The 21837-nt window shown below is 39.8% G+C and overlaps 3 protein-coding genes across 3 annotated transcripts; 1 reads left to right on the top strand and 2 right to left on the bottom strand.

The window, feature by feature from the left end:
• Nucleotides 1-1153: 1153 nt before the first annotated feature.
• LOC5519409 (cytochrome b5) lies at nt 1154-5888 on the bottom strand. The gene is made up of 6 exons (XM_001639270.3): nt 5555-5888; nt 4894-5114; nt 4626-4662; nt 3288-3379; nt 2713-2748; nt 1154-2140 (listed from the first exon to the last, which is right to left on the bottom strand). Exons 2-6 carry the CDS (start codon nt 5056-5058, stop codon nt 2135-2137), a joined length of 336 nt encoding a protein of 111 aa, XP_001639320.1. The 5' UTR covers nt 5059-5114; nt 5555-5888; the 3' UTR covers nt 1154-2134.
• A 541-nt stretch (nt 5889-6429) lies between these two features.
• On the bottom strand, nt 6430-14234 carry LOC5519412 (adenosylhomocysteinase). Its single transcript, XM_001639269.3, has 7 exons — nt 14081-14234; nt 12235-12425; nt 11120-11348; nt 8679-8999; nt 8059-8261; nt 7267-7461; nt 6430-6712 (listed from the first exon to the last, which is right to left on the bottom strand). Exons 1-7 carry the CDS (start codon nt 14112-14114, stop codon nt 6581-6583), a joined length of 1305 nt encoding a protein of 434 aa, XP_001639319.1. The 5' UTR covers nt 14115-14234; the 3' UTR covers nt 6430-6580.
• A 99-nt stretch (nt 14235-14333) lies between these two features.
• Nucleotides 14334-20350, top strand: LOC5519421 (metallophosphoesterase 1). The gene is made up of 7 exons (XM_032364267.2): nt 14334-14831; nt 15487-15674; nt 15989-16092; nt 16261-16350; nt 16685-16901; nt 18234-18497; nt 19228-20350. The coding sequence occupies exons 1-7, from the start codon at nt 14693-14695 to the stop codon at nt 19429-19431; spliced, it is 1206 nt and encodes a 401-aa protein (XP_032220158.2). The 5' UTR covers nt 14334-14692; the 3' UTR covers nt 19432-20350.
• The last annotated feature ends 1487 nt before the right edge of the window (nt 20351-21837 follow it).

Genomic DNA, 21837 nt, shown 5'->3' with positions numbered 1-21837 from the left:
TCATCAGCTAAAATTAGAGGACCTATATTTTACAGGCGTCTCAGGGCGTTATGGCAATGAAAGACTTAAATAAAGTTAGATTTTTTTAGCTTTGCGTTGTTGTTGATTTAGTGCGTGTGTGCGTTTGTATCTCTTGTCTACTTTTTCGGTGCTCGGTTCTTTCTGGCGCTCTCTCATTGGTTAGCGGTCTAACGGCCGTCTCGTCTTTTAAATGGCTTCCATGTCACGACATACCTAGTAAAAAGAGACAAGGGATGACTCTTTTTACCCGCCCTAGAAAAAAAATATCTTTAGCTCGAATTCATCGGCAAAAAATTCGTAAAGCTATAGAAGATAGATGTCTTTTTAAGCCCACAATAATGCATATCGCAAACCTTTTATTCTCTGGCTCTATTCTGCCCGTTTCATCCGAGGCAGAGGTGGACAGAAGTAGATGCATCAAAGCACCTTTTACTTCCGTTTGCATACTAATAAGCGAATCGCGCCAGCCCATGCCTGTTTCGCTCGCACTGAGACACGCGGGAAAAACTCTTCAAAGAAAAATATCTAAGTCTTACACTTCTCTTTGTTTCTACAAGTTGTCTTTTATTCGAATTTTTCTATGGAATATATTTTGTTACTATTTTTAAACCTATTCCTGTGCCTATGCCCTGAATCCTTGCTATGAGGAAAATGCGAAGAAATAATATTATCAACAATCAAAACTGTTATTTACCAGCTGACGATGTCGAATGCTGAATGCCGAAGCCATTTTCAAAGATTTTGCAGGTTCTATTGCCGTTGAGTTTTTGAAAGGTGACGTCACTCTTTAAAACCACTTCCGCTCATTTCACTTCCGTCCACCTCTGCTCAAGACGCTAACGGCAGAAACTCTAGCGAGAGTTTCATCCCTTGTCTTTTTTTACTAGGTATGCCGTGACACGAAAGCCATTTCGCAGTCGAGACGGCCGTTAGACCGCTAACCAATGAGAGAGCGCCAGAAAGCACCGGGCGCCGAAAAAGTAGACAAGAGCAAACGCACAAACGCACTTAATCAACAACAACGCAAAGCTAATAAACAACTCTAACTCTTATTCAAACCGTAGAAATGAGCTTCCTGTGCAATGTCTATCAACTCTGAAAGGTTATGTGAACTTTTTTAAAAAAATAAACGTTTTGATTTATTTATTTTTTTATTCATTATTTTATATATTCGTCTTCTGATCGGGAAAAGGTGGAGAACAAGACAAATACATACCTGTCAACTCTCCCGCATTAGGCGGGAGTCTCAAGATTTTGGACCCCTCCTCCCGCTCTCCCGCGTTGAGAACCAAATCTCCAGCTTTTTAGGGATTTTTATCGCTTCCGAAAAATTATTCTATAGAAAATCGTCATTTTGCCTTTTTTCTATTAAAATATTTGAAACGATGATTCACTTGCGTAGCGCAAAAAACCCTCGTGCGATCCATAAGTGGATTTGTACATGAAAGCTTTCCATAAGTCAAACGCCTGCAAGGTTAAACCCACCCCTCCCCCACAAAAATGAGTATACCCACCCCTCCCCCCTATAAATTCTCAAGCCTTGTGATTTTCGGAGGTTGACAGGTATGCAAGTATGTTCCCTGACAAATACTGAATCATTGCTATTAGAACCTTATTGCTCATTTTGTGCTGTGCACAGTATATTTTTTTTTTTCGTAAAAGTAATTTTTGATTTGACAAACCCACAAATTTTCTCCACGGGAGGACTGGAAGAACGAAAAGCGAGAAAAAATCGGATGTGCATGCAAGCTCTAGCATGCTTTGAGTTGGGGCATTTTTCTTACGTTTTCTTGCAGCCTTTTTCTGTTTATGTTCCAAATACCCCATGTACGTGAGCATGACTTTCTTTCGTATTTTATTTCTCTGTCTACCGCCTCAGCACACACCCTGCAAACAACTATCCACACTTACACTAGCAAAAAAAACTCAAAAACACCCTCTTGTATATTGTCGACGCACGCTCACGATCTCTTGAACAGTTAATAAGCACAGCTACAGGAGTGTTGCTGGGAAAACTCTTCAAAATGGTAGCGTGGAAGAGAAATGCTGATTATGCATCTACATAAGCTTGTAAGAACTACAGTGCAGTTACTGGAACAGTGCCTTTGCTTGGTCAATTCTGCAGATAAAAAGAGTCATTTCATCAGTTCTTTATTTCAATCATCGTCATCACCTCACATCTTCCCTGGGTACCAGAGGCTCGTTAGCTTCGCTCAGCTCAAACTAAGAAGCTTGGAGCCTCTGGTACCCAGGATACCTCATATTTCCATTATTATCAGGAACACTGACACATCATTATCATTGTCAATATATTTATCATAACCCTGATAATCAATACTTCATCATCAGCAGCAGCAGCATCAGAATAAACAGTGCCGTCATTAACAGCATCGGACGGGGTTGATTGTCAGCAAAATCAACTTTAACCCTAAGGGATAGCACTCTAGGTGTGGTCAACAAAAATTCTTACCCCTTAAAAATGTCAGAATCGAAAAAAAAAACGTTAAACACACCCTAGGGAATAGCAGATGGTCGTTTATACCCTAAGATATAGTAGAATCGGACAAAACCTTCAACAACCCCTAAGGAATAGAAGTTGTTTGAGATCTTATGTCCTAAAAGATAGGACGGTCACCACTGTCTACTTGAACAATGAATTACCCAAAGAAAATTTAATGCTGATAACTGTACCTTAAGCTTAGATGGTATCTTATAAGTCCTCTCAGTCTGAAATAAGGAAAGGGCATTATTATTTTCTACCCATGGTGATGCCCACAGGTTTTACTATTGACCATCACCACCTTAACTGGATAGAAAAAGACCAATTCAGGGCCGTAAAAAGGGGGGGGGGGGTGCGCAGGGTACACGTTCACCCCCCTTGACAGCCAAAAGGGGGTCATTTCTGGAATCTTTAAAAACTATGCTTTTTCCATACGAGACCTATGACTGTGCACGCCGTCCCTCAGCAAATCATGGGCTACGCGCCTGCAATTCCTAGGACTGCCTACATTAGACTGTCTTTTCCACTGCCATAACCATACTTGACATTTTTTTTAGAAAGTTACAAGATGATTACGCCTCCCGTTGACACCATTGTTGGGTAGAAAAAGTTCCAAGATGGATCTAGTGACCCATTAACAGAGCTAACTGTAAGGATGCGTGGATTTCAACTTAATCGATTTGTGGTGAGTGACTTACTCTGGACCCCACCCTGCGTTTTTCTCTAGACACGCCCCTGACAAATTGAGAAGCCAAGACATACATACCTGGCTGAGCTCCCCTATGTAGTAGGAGGTCATAATATTGAGTGCACCTTGTGAATGCCCTGTGTCTTGGAACACATCTGTGATATCATACCCTAGGAACCATAGCAAATCAAACAGATGGTTTAGACTGCATAAACACCTTTGGGCAAGCTCTCAAGTAACTGAGCAAAGAGCTGATAAACAAACTGATAAACAAACTGATAAACAAACAAAAGAGCAAAAAGAGAAAACGAAAGAGACAAAAAAAACTGATTCCTGTGAAAAAAAAGAAAGCGAGAAACAGGAAGCGCTGCAGGGGAGAAGGGGGGATAGTCGAGAGAAAAAGGTGCCCCCCCCTTTTTTCAGAACCCTAAAATTTTCAGCGCCTCCCCCCTTACGACCTCAATAAACAAAAAAGTCTTTAAATCTGCAAAATGAATACTGCAAAGTTGCCCTCCTGTCAGAGTTGATGATCCAGTCAAGATCATAATTATTTCAGAATCTGACATCTCTTCTGACAGCTTTTGGTTTCGGTCTTCATATGTTTATAATTTTTTGCATGTAAAATCGTGTAAAATGTAAAATGGTGCAGGTTGTGCAGATTTTTGTCATTAATCAGCTGATTGACCAAATTTTTGAAAATCCCCCCCTCTGCCAAAAAAATTGTATAATTTGTTTTTGTTAAGAATATTTTTCTGTATAAAAGGGATATAATGTCCAACATATAAAACGTTGTATGTATATCGTTTTGTGGATTTTGCATGCTCCACTATTGTTTAGATTAAGTTTATTTCCATTTGTTCCTGTTAATAAAATGATAATAAACAGTATTGGTAAATCCAACTGTTATATACTGAAAGCTGGATTATTAAATCCAACTGCTATGTTCTGAAAGCTGGAAGTATCTATTTTATGGATTATAAAGAAAGAGTATCAAACATTATGGCCATTTGGCTTAATATTCAATCTGTATATGTGCTAGAAACTAGATCATATCAGTAAGATATTAAAGCTGAAAAGTATGGCTCCTAAAATATTCAGAGCCCCCCCCCCCACTCCCCTTTAGAGGATTTTTTTAGAGCCCTTCCTTTTGGTGGTTAAAAATTAACGGAGCCCCCTCAATATCTTCCCTCCCCCCTTGGTGTATTTTATGAGCACTGCCTAAATCCTTTCTACGTTTCTTTTCAAGAAAACTAACTAGCCAAGTAAGGCTAACAGTCAAGTGTTGAGTCTCTTGAGGGTGGGTGTCAAGTGTAGAGTCCAAAGGGTGGTTTCAGTCAAACCTCAATTCAGGGGCATAAGTTTCTTCACACTGCATTTGGCAAACGGAATCACTAAAAGAAAAGGAGATATTCTCACCTGCATGCTCAAGAAGAATCTCACTCCCCGCTGGATGCTATGGTAAAAATAACAGGCTTCAAGTTGATATATGTACTGTATTCGAGAGTAATAACAAAAAAGGGCCATCAAATGGTCCTTTCTGATCACGCAAGCAACAGATGACTGTGGTGCAAGCCACAAACAAATGCATAGTAAGAAATGTGATCAAGAGGGCAAATAGCAAATATTATCCATGCACACATCCCAATTTGTGGTAAATTTGAGGGCCCTGAAATAAACAATGTACCTCTCTCACAAAATCCGTGACATCATACACACTGTCTTCATACACAACCCAGCAAGAGTCAGGCGTGCAGTGACTGGCTACTTCACCAAGAGAGAATTCCTTTACATGACTCCGGACTTTTCCAGAGTCCTCGGCCAGGTTCCTGAAGTTACTTCCAATTTCCATGCGTGACTGGTGCGTTGTTGTGGAGGTTCTTATGCTGGACGCATTTTGCTGTTTGTCTGTCAAGTTTTTAACATAACGTTGGCATTTTGATTACCAAAAAGACAGCATTATCTAAAGCTAGAAATCTTTATGCAGGAAATTAGATCAAATAGCTTTTACTTATTACATGTGAGTTTCTAGACTAATTTTGGAGCGTTCCTTTGCTTTGCAAATGCCATATTCGAGTAATTAAGCTTACAAGTTATTTAATCTTATATAACTTAAGTATAAGCTTATAGTTTAAGAAAATAGAAAAAGAAAAAGAAGCTAGCAATAATTAATTTCGTACAAATGGCCTAGTTTACAAAATTTACACTGCAGAGAGAACACAAAAGTCAAATGCCGATCAATGCTTTATCTCAAGCTGTCTCTAGAAAGTTTAGAAGAGAAAGATCTTGAAATCAGAAAACTAGCCACATTTGCACAAACTAATAAAAACGACATTCAATAACCTTACCAAATTCTTTTGGTCATTTATCAGCGATAAAACAAGGCGAAAACCGCCTGTTGTGTGTGGCTTCGCTCAACTCTGAACTGCTGGAGGTGTGCTTGGAGGAGGTAGCGAAATGAGAAAGTCTGATTGGATGAGAGACAATAGCTATTGTATTGTCGTTGCGCCATACCTAACGCATCATTTATACGTCAGATGGTCGGCAATGAGTCTCGCAGGTGAAAACTACGAATTCCCGCTCGAATGAATGAAATAATATCATCTTTCTGCTTGTCACAATTTTCTTTCAGTCGTACCGCTGACCGGATACACTCGTTACGCGAGGACACAAACTGAAACCAAAGGTAATCTGAACAGACAGAGTAGATGCCCTCGGACAAAGAGTAGTGCCCCTCGCAGCCGTCGGTTCTGGGGTCCGAATCTCACCCTGCTCGTAGGCAAAGATGATATTTTACGCAGGTAACCTTAAAAAAATTGAATTGAATAGCGAATAGTTACTTTTACGTTCAGCCGTTCTTTGGGTCGCTAGCGCAAAGCGTCCAATAGAGAAAAGTAAAATTTAACTTTGGGTTAGGATTGTTAGGTTAATTGACTACGCGCTATTCCCAATCAAGCCCAGCGTAGCAAGTTCAAAGAGTTGGGAAATAAGAGACGTAGACGAGACGCGCGCGCTAGAGAGAGAGGGAAGGATGAGGGCTCATCTATTCGCGCCACTTCTCCGTAAGAAGTTGAGCAATCAACAAGCACCAAATGTAACTCCGTTAGTTTGAATGATGGACGCCATAGCGATTCACCAGTTAAAAAAAATTGACTAGAGTTCGCAGATTATAGAAAATCGCTGGAAAAGACTAACAATAATAATTCTCAAGATTACATATGGACACACTTCAACGAGTCCTTTATTCATCTCCGGTTTGTACATCCAAGTAACGTGTTAGAAGTCGTGGTAACACCTCTGATAAAATCACGTCTGCTGTTGTTGACGCGTCCGTAATCGACGTCCGATGGACCAGCCATACTATCCGGTCGTGTCTAATAACGGTAATATTCAGGCTTGAATGGTCCCTCGGTCTTGATGCCGAGATAGCTCGCCTGCGTGTTTGTCAGCTTGGTCAACTTGACGCCCAGATGGTCAAGATGAAGAGCGGCGACTTTCTCGTCGAGCTGAATGCAAAACAAAATAAAGCATGAGAATAACTGCAGGTGGGCCATTGCTAAAGCGCTTTAGTCATCCGCATCTTTAGAATTATTTCTATTTAATATTGGGTAGATATCGAAAATATCACAAACGTCTCCCAAACAACAACACAACAACAACAACAACGACGACGACGACAACAACACAACAACAACAACAACAGGCACTATATAACCACCCTAACCCCTAATCCTAGTTTCAGCAGATCAGAAATGCCCAATAATTATGGAAATGGATTCTTCCCACCCTGAATGTTTTGCTGAAGTGATAAAAGGGCGGCTGGCAGACTATAATCACTTAATACTTGTACTTTTGTGGTTAGGGGAGGGGAGGATGAAATATACTTGAGACGCAATGTAATAGCATACCTATTATATAAAGCACTTAGCTTTAGATTTTGGGAAAGTTTTACTCATTCAGGATAGGACGACCAAACATGGCTTTTCGAGGGGCCCGCAACACACCAAAGTGATATCCAAGGCCTTAGCTGAATTACGCATGGTAATATTTTGTAACATACCGTCTTAGGCAGCATGTAGACATTGAGTGGGTACTTCTCGTGACGAGTCCACAGCTCGATCTGTGCGAGAACTTGATTGGTGAACGAGTTGCTCATGACAAAGCTAGGGTGGCCCATGGCGCAGCCGAGATTGACCAGGCGCCCCTCGGCCAACAAGACCACGTGACGTCCATTGGGAAGCTCATAGCGATCAACCTGTGGAGTAATGAGAGTTACTTGTACACAAGTACAACCGCTGAAGATTTGTTTTAAGGCTTCTTCCCTTGAAAAGAATACCAAAGAATCACAAGGGTAAAACATTGCCACCTTGACAGGTTTGTGAAAAAAGTAGCTAGTAATGTGTGTAATCTGATTACAGGTAATTCAGTAGGGAATCATTGTGGCAAAGAGATGCTTCAGTTTGCATCAGAACACGACTTTATGAAGTTCATGCCTAAAGTTGTTTTTGTCAAAATGCTAATTGGTTAAATTTCTTAAACCCCTTTTCTTGGTGGCCACAGTGTTGCCTGTAACACTAGAATAAGAGTTGCTATACTGCAGATGCACATTTTAAAGTGCTTCTTCTGAATTCTCCTTTTCTTGGTATTTAGCCTGTTATTAGCCTGTAACTACCAGTTAGCAGGTGACTGATGCTAGCCAAACAAAGTAGAACTTGCATATATACAGGACTGGGTAAGGACTGTCTAATTGTGAGAGTTCTGTATATGCAAATATTCTTTCCTATATGCCAGTCCCATTTATGTGAACGCAAGCTTTACTGTACTAATCTAATGTGGTAGCTGCTGTAGGTACCTGGGGCTTAATTGTTGATTTCTTGCAGTTCTCATTCAGCCAGGCAACATCGATTTCACAGTCGAAGTGACCAACATTGCAGACAATGGCATCATCTTTCATCATCATGAAGTGTTCCTTGGTGATGATACCAGAGCATCCAGTTGCCGTCACAAAGATGTTAGCTTGACTTGCAGCCTCATCCATGGTTGTCACCTCAAAACCTGAAGAGAATAAAACGTAGCTAAAGAATCAACCTTTTTCCTTACAGCAAAGATTTTTGCATTGCAATGTCCCATAAGAGAGCTGAAATTATTTTGGCCACAATAATACAAACATAGAAGCAAGTTCAGAGACCAGAGATCGCACCAGTTTATGTCCAGTGAAAATTCAAAACGATATCTCAGAATTGATGGATGTGACTGATAATTTATAGCGGATGGCCAGTTAAAAAGTGCAGATTCTAATAGATTTGTGTCTTTTGGTGGTTGAGGTTTCTGTCGGCCGGCTGGAAGTAAGCTGGTGCATTTGCAGCTGTAAGAGAAAACTTTGCAGTCAGAGTTATCAACTTTCACTTCTGCATTGTCCCAATATGTGCAGATAAAGAATTTCTACATTTTCATGGGCTGTAAAATAACTACCTTCACAGGCTGCCTGTAGAGCGTTGATTGGGTCAATCTCGGTGATCAGCACCCTTGATCCAAAGCCCTTCAGTGACTGGACAGAGCCCTTGCCGACATCACCATATCCGGCAACAACAACAACTTTGCCGGCCAACATGATGTCAGTAGCTCTCTTGAGTCCATCAACAAGGGACTCTCGGATGCCATACAGGTTGTCGAACTTGCTCTTGGTGACGGAGTCGTTGACGTTGATGGCAGTGATTTTAAGTTTTCCCTTCTCCATCATCTTGTACAGGTTATGCACTCCAGTGGTGGTCTCCTCGGACAGGCCGCGGATACCTGGAATAAAAATTCCTTTGTTAAATATGCTTACTGTACAATTAAGCCTTTTGTATAGCATGTTTTGATGTTGCCTCCAAACACAGGATTCTTGGATCTTGTGAATTGTGGGAATTTTTCAAATATTCTGTTTGGGATGATTCAAAATGCATGATTTGACTAAAAGTAGATTTCTGTTCCACAAAACCCATTCGTTTTAACAGTTCCATTTATCTCATTAGATATGTAGGCAGATTTAGCTTATTAGCTCTTTTGTTTGTTTGGGTTCTGACTACATACTGTATAGATGTCACTCATTGCACTAGAAATATTGATTATGCAGTCCTAATATGTCTTGCATTTATGGTCTGATTATTTTAAAAACCCCATCACCACCAGCAGAATTCAGGACACATACATAGCTTGGATAGCATCGACTTGGCCTCTTGAGAGCTCAAACAAGGATGGAAAGAGATTCAAGCTCAAACCAAAATGGAAAGAGATTCAAGCTCAAGCAAGAATGGAAAGAGATTCAAGCTCAAACCAAAATGGAAAGAGATTCAAGCTCAAACCAAAATGGAAAGAGATTCAAGCCCAAACCAAAATGGAAAGAGATTCAAGCCCAAACCAAAATGGAAAGAGATTCAAGCCCAAACCAAAATGGAAAGAGATTCAAGCTCAAACAAGAATGGAAAGAGATTCAAGCTCAAACAAGGATGGAAAGAGATTCAAGCTCAAACCAGAATGGAAAGAGATTCAAGCTCAAACCAGAATGGAAAGAGATTGAAGCTCAAACCAGAATGGAAAGAGATTCAAGCTCAAACCAGAATGGAAAGAGATTCAAGCTCAAACAAGAATGGAAAGAATTCAAGCTCAAACAAGAATGGAAAGAGATTCAAGCTCAAACAAGAATGGAAAGAGATTCAAGCTCAAACCAGAATGGAAAGAGATTCAAGCTCAAACCAGAATGGAAAGAGATTCAAGCTCAAACCAGAATGGAAAGAGATTCAAGCTCAAACCAGAATGGAAAGAGATTCAAGCTCAAACCAGAATGGAAAGAGATTCAAGCTCAAACCAGAATGGAAAGAGATTCAAGCTCAAACAAAAATGGAAAGAGATTCAAGCTCAAACCAAAATAAAAAGAGATTCAAGCTCAAACCAAAATGGAAAGAGATTCAAGCTCAAACCAAAATGGAAAGAGATTCAAGCTCACACCAGAATGGAAAGAGATTCAAGCTCAAACAAGAATGGAATGGGATTCAAGCTCAAACCAAAATGGAAAGAGATTCAAGCTCACACCAGAATGGAAAGAGATTCAAGCTCACACCAGAATGGAAAGAGATTCAAGCTCAAACAAGAATGGAAAGAGATTCAAGCTCAAACAAGAATGGAAAGAGATTCAAGCTCAAACAAGAATGGAATGGGATTCAAGCTCAAACCAAAATGGAAAGAGATTTAAGCTCAAAACAGAATGGAAAGAGATTCAAGCTCAAACCAGAATGGAAAGAGATTCAAGCTCAAACAAGGATGGAAAGAGATTCAAGCTCAAACCAAAATGGAAAAAGATTCAAGCTCAAACCAGAATGGAAAGAGATTCAAGCTCAAACCAGAATGGAAAGAGATTCAAGCTCAAACCAGAATGGAAAGAGATTCAAGCTCAAACCAAAATGGAAAGAGATTCAAGCCCAAACAAGAATGGAAAGAGATTCAAGCTCAAACCAAAATAAAAAGAGATTCAAGCTCAAACAAGAATGGAATGGGATTCAAGCTCAAACCAGAATGGAAAGAGATTCAGCTCAAACAAGAATGGAATGAGATTCAAGCTCAAACAAGAATGGAATGAGATTCAAGCTCAAACCAAAATGGAAAGAGATTCAAGCTCAAACAAGGATGGAAAGAGATTCGAGCTCAAACCAGAATAAAAAGAGGGTCAAGCTCAAACCAGAATAAAAAGAGGGTCAAGCTCAAACAAAAATGGAAAGAGATTCAAGCTCAAACAAGAATGGAAAGAGATTCAAGCTCATACCAGAATGGAAAGAGATTCTAGCTCAAACCAGAATGGAAAGAGATTCAAGTTCAAACCAAAATGGAAATGATTCAAGCTCATACCAGAATCGCTTATGCTTTCAGGAAGGACATACCCTCTAGATACTGTGTGTATTTCTCATGCACCAAGTTGGTAAGATCACCACCGTCATCCAAGATCATGTTGAGTGGCTGTCCGTCCTTGAAAACCAGTGTCTGCTCGATACACCAGATGTACTCCTCATCAGTCTCCCCCTTCCAGGCATACACAGGGACCCCAGTCTTGGCAATGGCAGCAGCTGCATGATCTTGTGTGGAGAAGATGTTGCAGGAGGACCATTGTACCTAAAAGGTAAACTATTTTTTTACTAAAATAATGGCAAACAAAAACAGCTCTGTGAGATAGTAGCATCAGCAGGAAGCCCAATCAACACAGGATTGAAGTGGTATGTTCAAGTTCAAGTGGCAATTTCATTGACATTTTCAGAGATTAGCAAAAGAGAAGTTTACTTGAAGAAAGTTAACTAGGGTGCCATTGTTTGAATTACACAGCCACCAATGTTTAAACCAAGTTTTGGCACTGTTTTCAACACACATCCTTGTCTTATGCCATTAATCAGGGGCTCATAAGTAGGGGCAATCAACTTCCCCACATTCTGGTACTATATAGGTGTCATGGCGTTTCCTAGGATCAGGCTATTTTTAGAGGTGCGGATTAGCCAGTTAGATGCATCCATTCTGCTGATGTTTTGGCTGAGCTAAACGGCACACATAGTCTGAGAAGAATGCTATATTCTCTCTTCAGTACTTTGATTTTTTTGCTCTCTTCTTTTATGTGAACCTAATCCTACTTATGACTCTGAATTTGTACTAACTTGTAATTCTTTTAGTAAACAAACAGAACTGACAGATAATGGATAAAAAATATTCTTCCTAACTGCAATTTGCGCGTGCTGTCTCAAGTCACTCACGCCACGACCAACATCAACGTAGCTGATTGGCCCATTCATGTGCACGCATCTAATAATAGTTTGATCCTCAGAAACACTGTGACACTTATATAATACAGGTGATTGCCCCTACTTATGAGCCCCTGATTGAGTCCAATTTCTGAGTGCTATATTTGCGAGTCCGATTCAACTGTTCGCTATCAATTTCTTTTATTTAATCATTGGTGAAGTAAGTCCTCCTCTAATTCCTAAGATTCCTCTGCATGAATATTGTTTCTCACCTCAGCGCCGAGCTCTGTGAGAGTCTCAATAAGCACGGCAGTCTGGATAGTCATGTGCAGGCAGCCTGCGATACGAGCACCCTTAAGGGGCTTAGACGGGCCATACTCCTTACGAAGAGCCATCAAACCAGGCATCTCATTCTCGGCAAGAACAATCTCCTTGCGGCCCCACTCGGCTAGGCTGATGTCAGCTAAAAAAAAAGTGATACTTATCAGTCAGAATAGTGATTCACACCTATATTTTTTTTATATAATGGGTGTACTACACTACCAAAAAGCAAAACAATAACATTTTTGTAGCTACTGCGCATGTGCGAGGAGCTGCTATGTCATCACCCAGAAAAAAAAAGATTTGCCGCGGGGTTTGCTGGGAAAATTTTACCTCGGATACATTTCGGGATATGCTTGTTACGAAGCGCCAGCCTAGAATCACTTTATAAAGAAGACAATATCTAAATAATTAAAAGCTTTTGGGTTTTGCTAAACCATTTTTACATCTTTGCTTCTACAGCAGCTTAGTTTGATAAACTTGAATGCGGCTGCATTCCATTCACATTCCGAGTTAAGATCGTTCAAACTTAACGTCAGGTTATTGATTAGAAAGAGTTTGCAATACGTGCCGAAACACTCATCTCGTGTAAACACGCCCTCATTTGGTATTTAAGCTCAAGTTTTTTCGTCTGTATCCGATTCCTTTTGACATAAAGTCAAGTTGCAAAGCTTTATTGAGGTTCTCTGTAGGTTCAAACATATTAACTTAAGTTATTTCGAACAAAAACATGCCCCCGCAAATTTACTTATCGGATGATGATTTTGCATTTTTTTATATTATTATGCAATTTACATATTGCACAACAGTAATGTAATCAATTGTTGCTGGTATTTTATCTTTGTGAAAAAGAAAAGTAACTGGAATTCAACATGCTCGACGTGCCCTTTAGAACAGTTCAATACAAGCAGTAATAAGATTATTTTTAGTATCCCACTTTGCTAGCGTTGGCTTTGTGGCTAAGTGGTCAAGGTCGTTGCATTTGATTCGGTAGGTTGCGTAAAGTCACGGGTTCGAATCCCCCTCCACTGAATATTTTCTTTTTTGTTTCTTTTTTTCCTTTTTTTAAATATATTGCAGTCTTAAAACGTTCATCTATACATTTTATAGTATGGTTATAATAAGAAATAACCTAGAAATGTATGTTAACATTACAGTTGCAAATAATTGCCTGAAGTAGCTACATGCATGTTTTACGGGCCTATTTTTTATGATATAGGGGTAGTCTACAACATCAGAATGGTAAATGACAAAAAAATGACAATAGTTTTACTTTTCCACGTTTTCCAAGGATGCCACATCACATCATTTACAGTTGAGCAAACATTGAATTTTCTTGAAAAGGAAACGACCAATTGGATAAACCAATCATGTAACTGTTTTAATATTATGCAATAAAATGAATTTGCATATTTTGCAATCGCACAGAAAAAAGGAGGATTTACAACAAGAACTTAAAGAGCAACAGGTTTAGTAACCTGTTGCTAACGTGATCGTTGCATTAATAGTGCGATGTTTAAACAATGCATACATGACATACTATATGCTCATCTAAACTGGCATAACACACCCATATTCGCTGATAAATATTTTTTTACACAGCTACACAGATTTAGCAACAAGACTTTAACTCTTTAGCCTGATATTAAACGTCATAAAACGCAGCATTTGGCAATAAGCTTTGCGAAAATCTTGTTACGTATACACGTGTACAATCTTAGCACTGCCAATTGCAGTGGGTATGGTTTTGATAGCATCTTCATGCGAATCGCGTCAAGTTTGAAACTTCAAACTCACCAACTTTATAGGGGAGTTTTCCGCCGGTCTCCATGATAAATTTCGGATGCTTTGGTGGATCAGAGAGTTGCGAAAGATCTAGTCACGTCCAAGTACTTCTGCCGGAGTGAGAGGCAGTGACCAAGAGAAAGGAGGGGGGGAAGCCGAGCACATAAAGATCTACTCTTCGATCCAAATATGGAAATATACTGGACTCCTGATTGGATGGGTTGACCACGCGGTCTAGCCACAGGGTACCCAATTCATAAATTTTTCTTGTCAATTTCAAAATGGCGGACGAAGGTGATATTTCTTGACGTTCGAGAAAAGTTCGCCCAGATCCATTCAAACACTCTGATCCAACACAGGCTATGTCAAGCATGAGTTGTGCCTCTAGGCTTGCGTCTATACGTGACTTCCTTTGCAAAATATTAAGTATCAAATATACTGGCACCCAGCTTCCAATCAATGAATTTTGAAGAGAAAAGAACGCGGGAATTGCAAGTTACTCGCCCCATTCTCGTGTGATCGTGTCAAGACACTTGGTGGACATTCCAAGGGGAAGGCGAGTTAATGACAGCTCTCTCTGCGTTGTCAGTTCGCTGAATTAGTTGCTGAATCTTTGAGCCGAATATGTTAGTCCGCCGGCTGAAATGCATGGCTATCTTCACACTATTCGTCTTTGGGTTTTGTGAATGGTTCATTTATTACATCGTGCTGTATCAGTGCTCCTGGCCTAAGCTCAGCCCAGAGAAACCAACCGACGCCAAAGGTAGCCATTTTGAATGATGTAGCAACTACAGTCAAGGGAGATCTTCTCCGTTAATAGAACCATTCCCAGGCAACACCTCTGTATTCAGCTCTGTTTTCTCAGGGGCGGATCTAGCTTTTCGCTAAAGGGGTGGTTTGGCTCAGTGACAAAGGGGGAGGGTTGTTACATATGGCTGGTAGCCCAAAGGGGGGGGGGGGGGGGGGGTTAAACCCCCTAAACCCTCCCCTAGATCTGCTACTGTTTCTATATGATTCTTTCTACCAAACAAAAAAAAGCTTTGTGTTCACAATACACAGGATCTTGCATTGGGGTTTAGCCATGTAGGGATAGAGTTTGGTGGCATAATGGAAGCTGGAAAAGTTGATGTAAGGCACAATGTGGGTGGGACTGGATGAGTAACAAACCCTTGAATGTAAATGGACAGTGGGCAGACAAGCTGCAAGTAGACTGCAAGACTCTAGACCCTTCAATATCATGTTGTTTAAACGCACCTTTTTTTAAAATTCCAGATAGCTGCCTCATTCAACCCCCCACAAGCTATGTATCACACATTATTTGGCCCAGTATTGCTTCATGTTATGTGTTTTTCAACAGTGCTGGTGATATTTACATTGAGCTTTCTATATTTTTTAACATTATTTGGTATCATTTCAAGGTGCACTAAGGGTAATGATGTTAGCTGACACTCACTTGCTTGGACCAATTGATGGGCACTGGTTTGACAAGCTGCGACGGGAGTGGCAGATGAGGCGTACATTTCAGACAGCCCTTACATTATTTCGCCCTGAAGCTGTGTTTGTATTGGGTGACCTGTTTGACGAGGGAATGACATGTAGTGATGAAGTAAGTTTACAGAATGTGAAAAGAATTTTCTGTAGCAGATCTTCCTTGCTGCTGTCACAGCTGTTTTCTGAAATATGTACCAGGTACATTGCTAGGTGTAGGTAAATGGGGGGTGCATGCGTCTCCCCCAGTAAATCCTGGCTAGAGCGTTGGGTATTGATTTGATCAATTGCGAGTTCCACCCATAGGGACATGCATGCAGTCCATGCCATACAGAAACAAAATGCATACAAAGGAACCAAAATAATGCACATCTTTGAGTTAACAACTCTTAGTCATGTTGTTTATATTTAATTTGATTTTTCTATCTACAGGAATTTGAGGATTATTTTGCCAGATTTAACAGGTTGTTCTATCATCCAGACGATATTGAATTTCATGTGGTGTTTGGAAATCATGACATTGGATTTCATGACAGGTGGGAACTAAAAAATGAGATTGCATACTTTTATTTAATTGGAATATTGTGTGTAGGTATATTGTAAATTTTGCAGAAACAGTAGAGAGCATGCTATATTGTAAGCAATAATGCCAGTCTCAATGATGACAATTTTCTATTATACTGTTAAAATTTATCCATAAAAAGGGCAAGTCAAGATGATCTCAAGTTATACCAAAGATTTAAAAGAGCATTCAACATTCCTCCTGCCCAGCTTCTTCGAATAAAAGGCAACCTGTGAGTGTTTCAGTATTGAATTTATCATAGCTTTCAACCCTACCCGACAAAAATCAGGTGCAATACAGTAAATATGTGAAAAAACCCAAGACAGCCAATGTGGGTGATTGCAAAGAATGTATGAACATTCTTACAAAAATTAGGCTTCTGACGAGGTCCAAAATCTTGAGTGACACCCACCATGATTTATTATGTTTAAAACTGCTTTTTTCTAGTGCTTTCCGGGCAAAAGTGATGCCTGTGAAGGACCTCAAAGTAACATGGCCTGCAATCTCTTTGTTCAACCTTCTTTTTTATTTCTGTTCTTAAATTTCCCATCATTTTTCTTTTGAAGGTTTGTGTTTGTGAATAGCATAGGCCTCGAGGGAGATTCCTGTTCAATGTGCAACGAGACTGTATCAGCACTGTATAATATTGCAAGCAGACTTCACTGTGATCGAAACCATCAAAAGAGAACTGTACTGGATGATGGTGTATTGGGGAAGCTGAGATTTGATAAAATACTGGAATGTGAGATTCCAAGAAACTCTCCAGCACCCATATTGATACAAGTAAGTCGAGGCAATGGCTAGGATCATGATAATGTTATCTTTCATTGGAAGTAATCTGACAGGTTAGCGCAAGCCATGTCAATATCGGTATAAATAGAAAGATTACACGCAAGCTGTAGAAAAACTAGATGGTCTGTATAGACATTGTATATTTCAACACAAGGTTGAAAAGGTATGTTAAACGCCTCTGTGAAACAGAGTAGTTGCACTGACGTTTTGATCCAACGAAGGGCTAACGCCTGAAACATTAAAACGACTATTGCCAGAATTTAGATTAGGGGAGTTCATTAACTCATTTATTAGAACCATTTTCTTTAAACTCATTTTATCTTGTGGTGGTATAGTTTTTAGTTCTCTTTTCATTTTAACTTCTGTTCTTGGGGGCTGGTGGGCTTGGGAGAAGCAGTCCACTAGCTAACATGCCTGCATTTTAAAAATCACAAGAAAGAGATTCTGTGATACAAGAGCACCAAGGATAATTTAGATGACTAGAATATGTTAATGATAAGCTAACAACTTGTAGAAAATAAAAGAAGATACAGTATATAATAATCTGCTTGTTTTACTCTGCTTGTTTCATGGGGATATAGAAGAAAACTGATGATTGTACAGTGGAACCCCGCTCTAACGGAAAAACGCTTAATAGGGCAGGGCCCGCGGAGCGGGCGTGATCTTGGTATTGCCAACTCTTTGGCCATAACTGACCGCGGAGCCGCGGCGGCCGGCTCATTCATGTATGTCTTTCCTCTCGCCGATTTCTGGTATTGCTCGGGCAATACCGGCAATACCGGTTCCGCGGTCCCTGTAGGGAAACCCCGTTTTTCTGGACAGTATTCAAAGTCCCGACAAAAGTCTCATATATTCTCTTATAATTTAAACTGCTTTATACGGACACCCGTTTTTACGGACAAATGACAATTTTATGTGTCCATGGGAAAGAAATTTTTCTTACCAAATTAACCCCGGATTTGGTTAGAATAATTGAGTTGAAATGTTGCAATCGCCAGGACGATTTAAGAAAAAGTAGTTATCCTGTTTTGTTGTTGTTGTTTAAAAAATGTCACTATGAATTTGAGTAATAAAGAAATAACTGGACATGTCACTAATTTGCAGAAGTACTTTATCCAAAGGTAACTTGATACATGAGTTTTAAAGATTTAAATTTTAACATGAAACATGTTGTGTTGCTGTAGCATGCGTCCTGAGTGTTAAAATGCATGTTTGACGTCTTTAGGGCAGCCCTCTTAATACGGACACCCCGATCATGCGGACACTTATGGAGTCCCGAGGGTGTCCATATTAACGGGGTTCCACTGTATTTTAATTTTCTAGCACTACCCTTTGTATAGACCCAATGAAGCAGATTGCATCGGCCCAGATGCCCCACCACCAGATAAACGCACAGAAACAAATCGTCCTCGCTGGGAAGTTGTCTCCCAAGAAGCATCTTCCTTTCTTCTCTCTACCCTGCAGCCAAGATTGGTGGTCAGCGGTCATACCCATCATGGGTGTTACTTGGTGCATGAAGGAGGCATACCAGAACTTACTATTCCATCATTCAGCTGGAGAAATCGAAACAACCCAAGTTTTATCTTGGTGAGTACAATGTATGAAGGCATCAGCATGTATTAAGCAACCATACCTATCTAATAACTGCTTTATAAAATATTTGAATTTATTTAGGCACCAACTAAGTATAATAACTATCAATGTGTGTACAGAAAGCTCCATGTTTATCTTATCACAGTTCTGGGGTATTTACTTTCTCTCTGACCTTTTTTTGCTATCTATTATACTTAGTTCTAAGTAGGATCTGTGAATTCTTTGTGAAGCATTTTCCATAATGTCTCCTTTCAGAAGTTTCACAAACTCTCATATTGCAGGAAATGTAATCATATATATATATATTTATATGATAAATCCCCCGATGAGTGGGCAACCACAAAAAAGTAGTTTGCGTGTTTTTTTCCACACATCAAGATATATCCAGCTCTACAACCGTGTAGCGAGCACTCTTTTATAAACATATATATACATACATATATATGTTATACATGTAACGCTTGATTCATATTTAGGTATGTAAACCACGCTCACATATCACATCCTCTCAAAAAAGTGGATACTACTTTTTAAGGTCGGGAGGCAATGGTTGACACATTCATTTACAAGGAACCCCATTTATAAGGAACTGATAAAACCCTGCAGCAGCTACTTTATTCTGACGAGTAACTCTATAATGAAAAAAAACAATTAAGTTTTTTATGTGCCTTTCTAACTATTTCTGTCATTTGTATTAAGTAGTCCTTAATGTATGTTCTTATAGGCGGTGATAACACCAGAGAACTATGTTCTTGGCAAATGTTTCATGCCAGAGGAGTCCACCGTCATATACATCTACATCTTTTCTGGCCTTGTACTGCTGATAATGAACTTGTCTATCGCTATTACGGGTCTAAGGCGATTTATTAGAAGATGCAGGAGACAGATGTATCGGCAGGAACTTCAGGGAGTCGCAACACGATACTAACAGCGGCGTAGCCAGGATTTTGAACAGGAGGGGGGCCAAAAGGGACTTTCAAGACATTTTCTTCTGTATATTAGATAATGTCTCATACATTTACTGTATATTTGGCTGCTAATAGGGGGGAGCGCCCCCCTAGGCCACCCCCCTGGCTACGCCCCTGACTAAATCCACGTAAGCAGGTTCTTCATCTTTTCTAATGTGACTTTAATGTGAATCATTCAGCTCAGATCTTAGGCGAGTTTATAGTGTAGAACCAGGCCCGTAGCCGGGGGGGGGGGGGGGGGGGGCTCGGGTGGTCGGAAGAACCATCCCACTGGACTGGAATGTCCGCTCTTATGAAGGAAAATTGTGCATAACTACGAGCTAGGGCGAGCTACCTAAGAGAAAATAGGCCGCTAAATAGGTAAACGATCCCCCCCCCCCCTCCCTTAAAAAAAATCCTGGCCACGGCTTCGTTTTGCGAAGAAGCTCACCAAAAGGACCATTGTACCTGGAACTAGGAAATTAGCTGGGAATTGTAGAAAATATAGTTGTTTATTCATGAAGCCTGATAAGGCCCAATGGTAAAATTGTTTGGAAAATCTCTTACAAAAAAGGAGAAGAATATCTGAAGAGGTCAAGGGTAATCAAAATATTTTTATTAGAATTTTGTGGACGTAGTATTTGATGCTAGTTGTCCAACCGGCAAGTTCTGAGATGCAGCGAAACTAGATAGTATACGACGCTGTTTGTCAAATTTATTTAGCCAATCACCATAGAAATTATTCAGTATGTATACATCCCGAAAAATCCAAGACTTTTTTTATTTGTCCTGATGGCCTTGTTTGCGCGTATTCTATATATATATATTCTATATTTTTCTATGACATCATATTTTGATCTTTTTAAAAGTGATGTAAAATAAACTTAGTAGCGCAGTGTTTTTCTTGTGTGTTTTTCATGTCCAGGTGAATCGCTTATTTGAGAAGGCTTTGTACTGCTCCTTTCCCCATCGAGGTCTATTGTGCAACACTCTTAGCGAGGTGTTGTGTTTATTCGGGTGAGGCGCTTTATTTGAGGGAGGCACAATATCTTTATTCTTTATGATTCTTTTTATCCTTCTTTCTGTCCATCAGCGCAAGTTTTCATAAACCCTCATTGCGGTGGTTACTGAGAATAGAAAAGATTGGGTTGTCATGGCGCGTAAAAGCCCCTCTGGTATTCATTCCCTCTTGTCACTCGAACTAATTTTGAAAGCTCATGGAAACGACCGCTCCCCGCTGACCACTATCCTTCCTTTTTTAACGTCAACTCACAATGAATGAATTCCGTATTAGCCAGTCTTAAAGGCCGTTGTGCTTTCCAACAAAATTTCTTGAATTATAGTCTCTGCCAGCCGGTGATTTTGTCATCCTATAGCAAAAGTGCGAGAAACACTCGTTTCCATCGGCTTATTTTGAAAAGCTATTGAGCCATCATTTTGATTGTGCTTGGATTGGTAAATGATATCTAATGCTTTATTCTTAGATGGATTTAGATGGTGTTTTGAATTCGATTTCTTAGGACATAATTTGTCTTTCGATTTAGCGGCTCTAGCACGCTTGTTCCTAGGAATAAATCAATGAAATATGGTTAAAAAAAAACGAGAAATCTTTTTATGTCTAGTTTGTTACTTGATCAAAGTGCATATGATTTTGACTGTTTTCTAGTTTGCCGGAATAACACAGTTTTCTTCACCTTTATTACAATATAAAGGCGTTGCTGATCAGCTTTTTTCTACAGAAATACTGTAAAGGTAATTGCATTATTTTTTGTCATTGTCCGTTTATAATCCGAATATTTACTACTTGAGCAACTTCGCCACAGGAAATAGACGCCAGGGCCCGCGGTTCCTCGAAAGCAGGTTAGCGCTTAGCCACGGATAAATGGTTATCGAGACATTTTTATAACCACCTAATTTATCTCTGGGTTAGCGTTCACCTGCTTTCTAGGAACCCAGACTTCTAAAATAAACTTGTACTAGTCCGGAGAGGACCTAGAGTTTTTTAACGGAATGTTGATATTTTATGCAAAACAAAGCGACATAAATTTTACCCCTTTGTACTTAAAAATTGGAGAAGAAGGATAAACACACCCCCGCAATATGTGATATAGAACACTCACATCAAGACTTTGCAAGCTGTTCAGCAAGCTGTATTTTTATTGTTTTATAGAATATTGTAATCTGTCTAACGATAGAACATTCTACATATACCTTGGCGGTGGTTGATTGAATGCCTCACACAAAGTCCAATTTTACCGTCATCTTTATTCCCGCTTCAGTTTGCCCCAAGGAACACTATCTAAGGATGTCAATAATGCGTCAAAAGGGAAGTGTGTCTGTTGCTCCACTTTAGAATCATTGAGCACTTCCTTGATATGGAAAAGAGC

This window comes from Nematostella vectensis, chromosome 13 (assembly GCF_932526225.1).
Source record: "Nematostella vectensis chromosome 13, jaNemVect1.1, whole genome shotgun sequence".
In the NCBI taxonomy this organism is placed as follows: domain Eukaryota; kingdom Metazoa; phylum Cnidaria; class Anthozoa; order Actiniaria; family Edwardsiidae; genus Nematostella; species Nematostella vectensis.
The sequence above is the reverse complement of the archived record's forward strand: the minus strand, read 5'-3'. Positions and strand labels throughout refer to the sequence as shown.

What these genes read in the sequence shown, in the direction of transcription:
- LOC5519412 (XM_001639269.3), bottom strand. Translation starts at nt 14,114, where the DNA reads ATGGAGACCGGCGGAAAACTCCCCTATAAAGTTG. An exon ending in AAAACTCCCCTATAAAGTTG is followed by an intron (nt 12,426 to 14,080) that starts GTGAGTTTGAAG and finishes CTTTTTTTTTAG; the next exon opens with CTGACATCAGCCTAGCCGAG. An exon ending in AATCAACAATTAAGCCCCAG is followed by an intron (nt 7,462 to 8,058) that starts GTACCTACAGCA and finishes ATTACTCCACAG; the next exon opens with GTTGATCGCTATGAGCTTCC.
- LOC5519421 (XM_032364267.2), top strand. Translation starts at nt 14,693, where the DNA reads ATGTTAGTCCGCCGGCTGAAATGCATGGCTATCTTCACACTATTCGTC. An exon ending in GAAACCAACCGACGCCAAAG is followed by an intron (nt 14,832 to 15,486) that starts GTAGCCATTTTG and finishes TATCATTTCAAG; the next exon opens with GTGCACTAAGGGTAATGATG. An exon ending in CAGCACCCATATTGATACAA is followed by an intron (nt 16,902 to 18,233) that starts GTAAGTCGAGGC and finishes TTAATTTTCTAG; the next exon opens with CACTACCCTTTGTATAGACC.
- LOC5519409 (XM_001639270.3), bottom strand. Translation starts at nt 5,058, where the DNA reads ATGGAAATTGGAAGTAACTTCAGGAACCTGGCCGAGGACTCTGGAAAA. An exon ending in TCACGGATTTTGTGAGAGAG is followed by an intron (nt 4,663 to 4,893) that starts GTACATTGTTTA and finishes TTTTTACCATAG; the next exon opens with CATCCAGCGGGGAGTGAGAT. An exon ending in ACATAGGGGAGCTCAGCCAG is followed by an intron (nt 2,749 to 3,287) that starts GTATGTATGTCT and finishes TCCTTATTTCAG; the next exon opens with ACTGAGAGGACTTATAAGAT.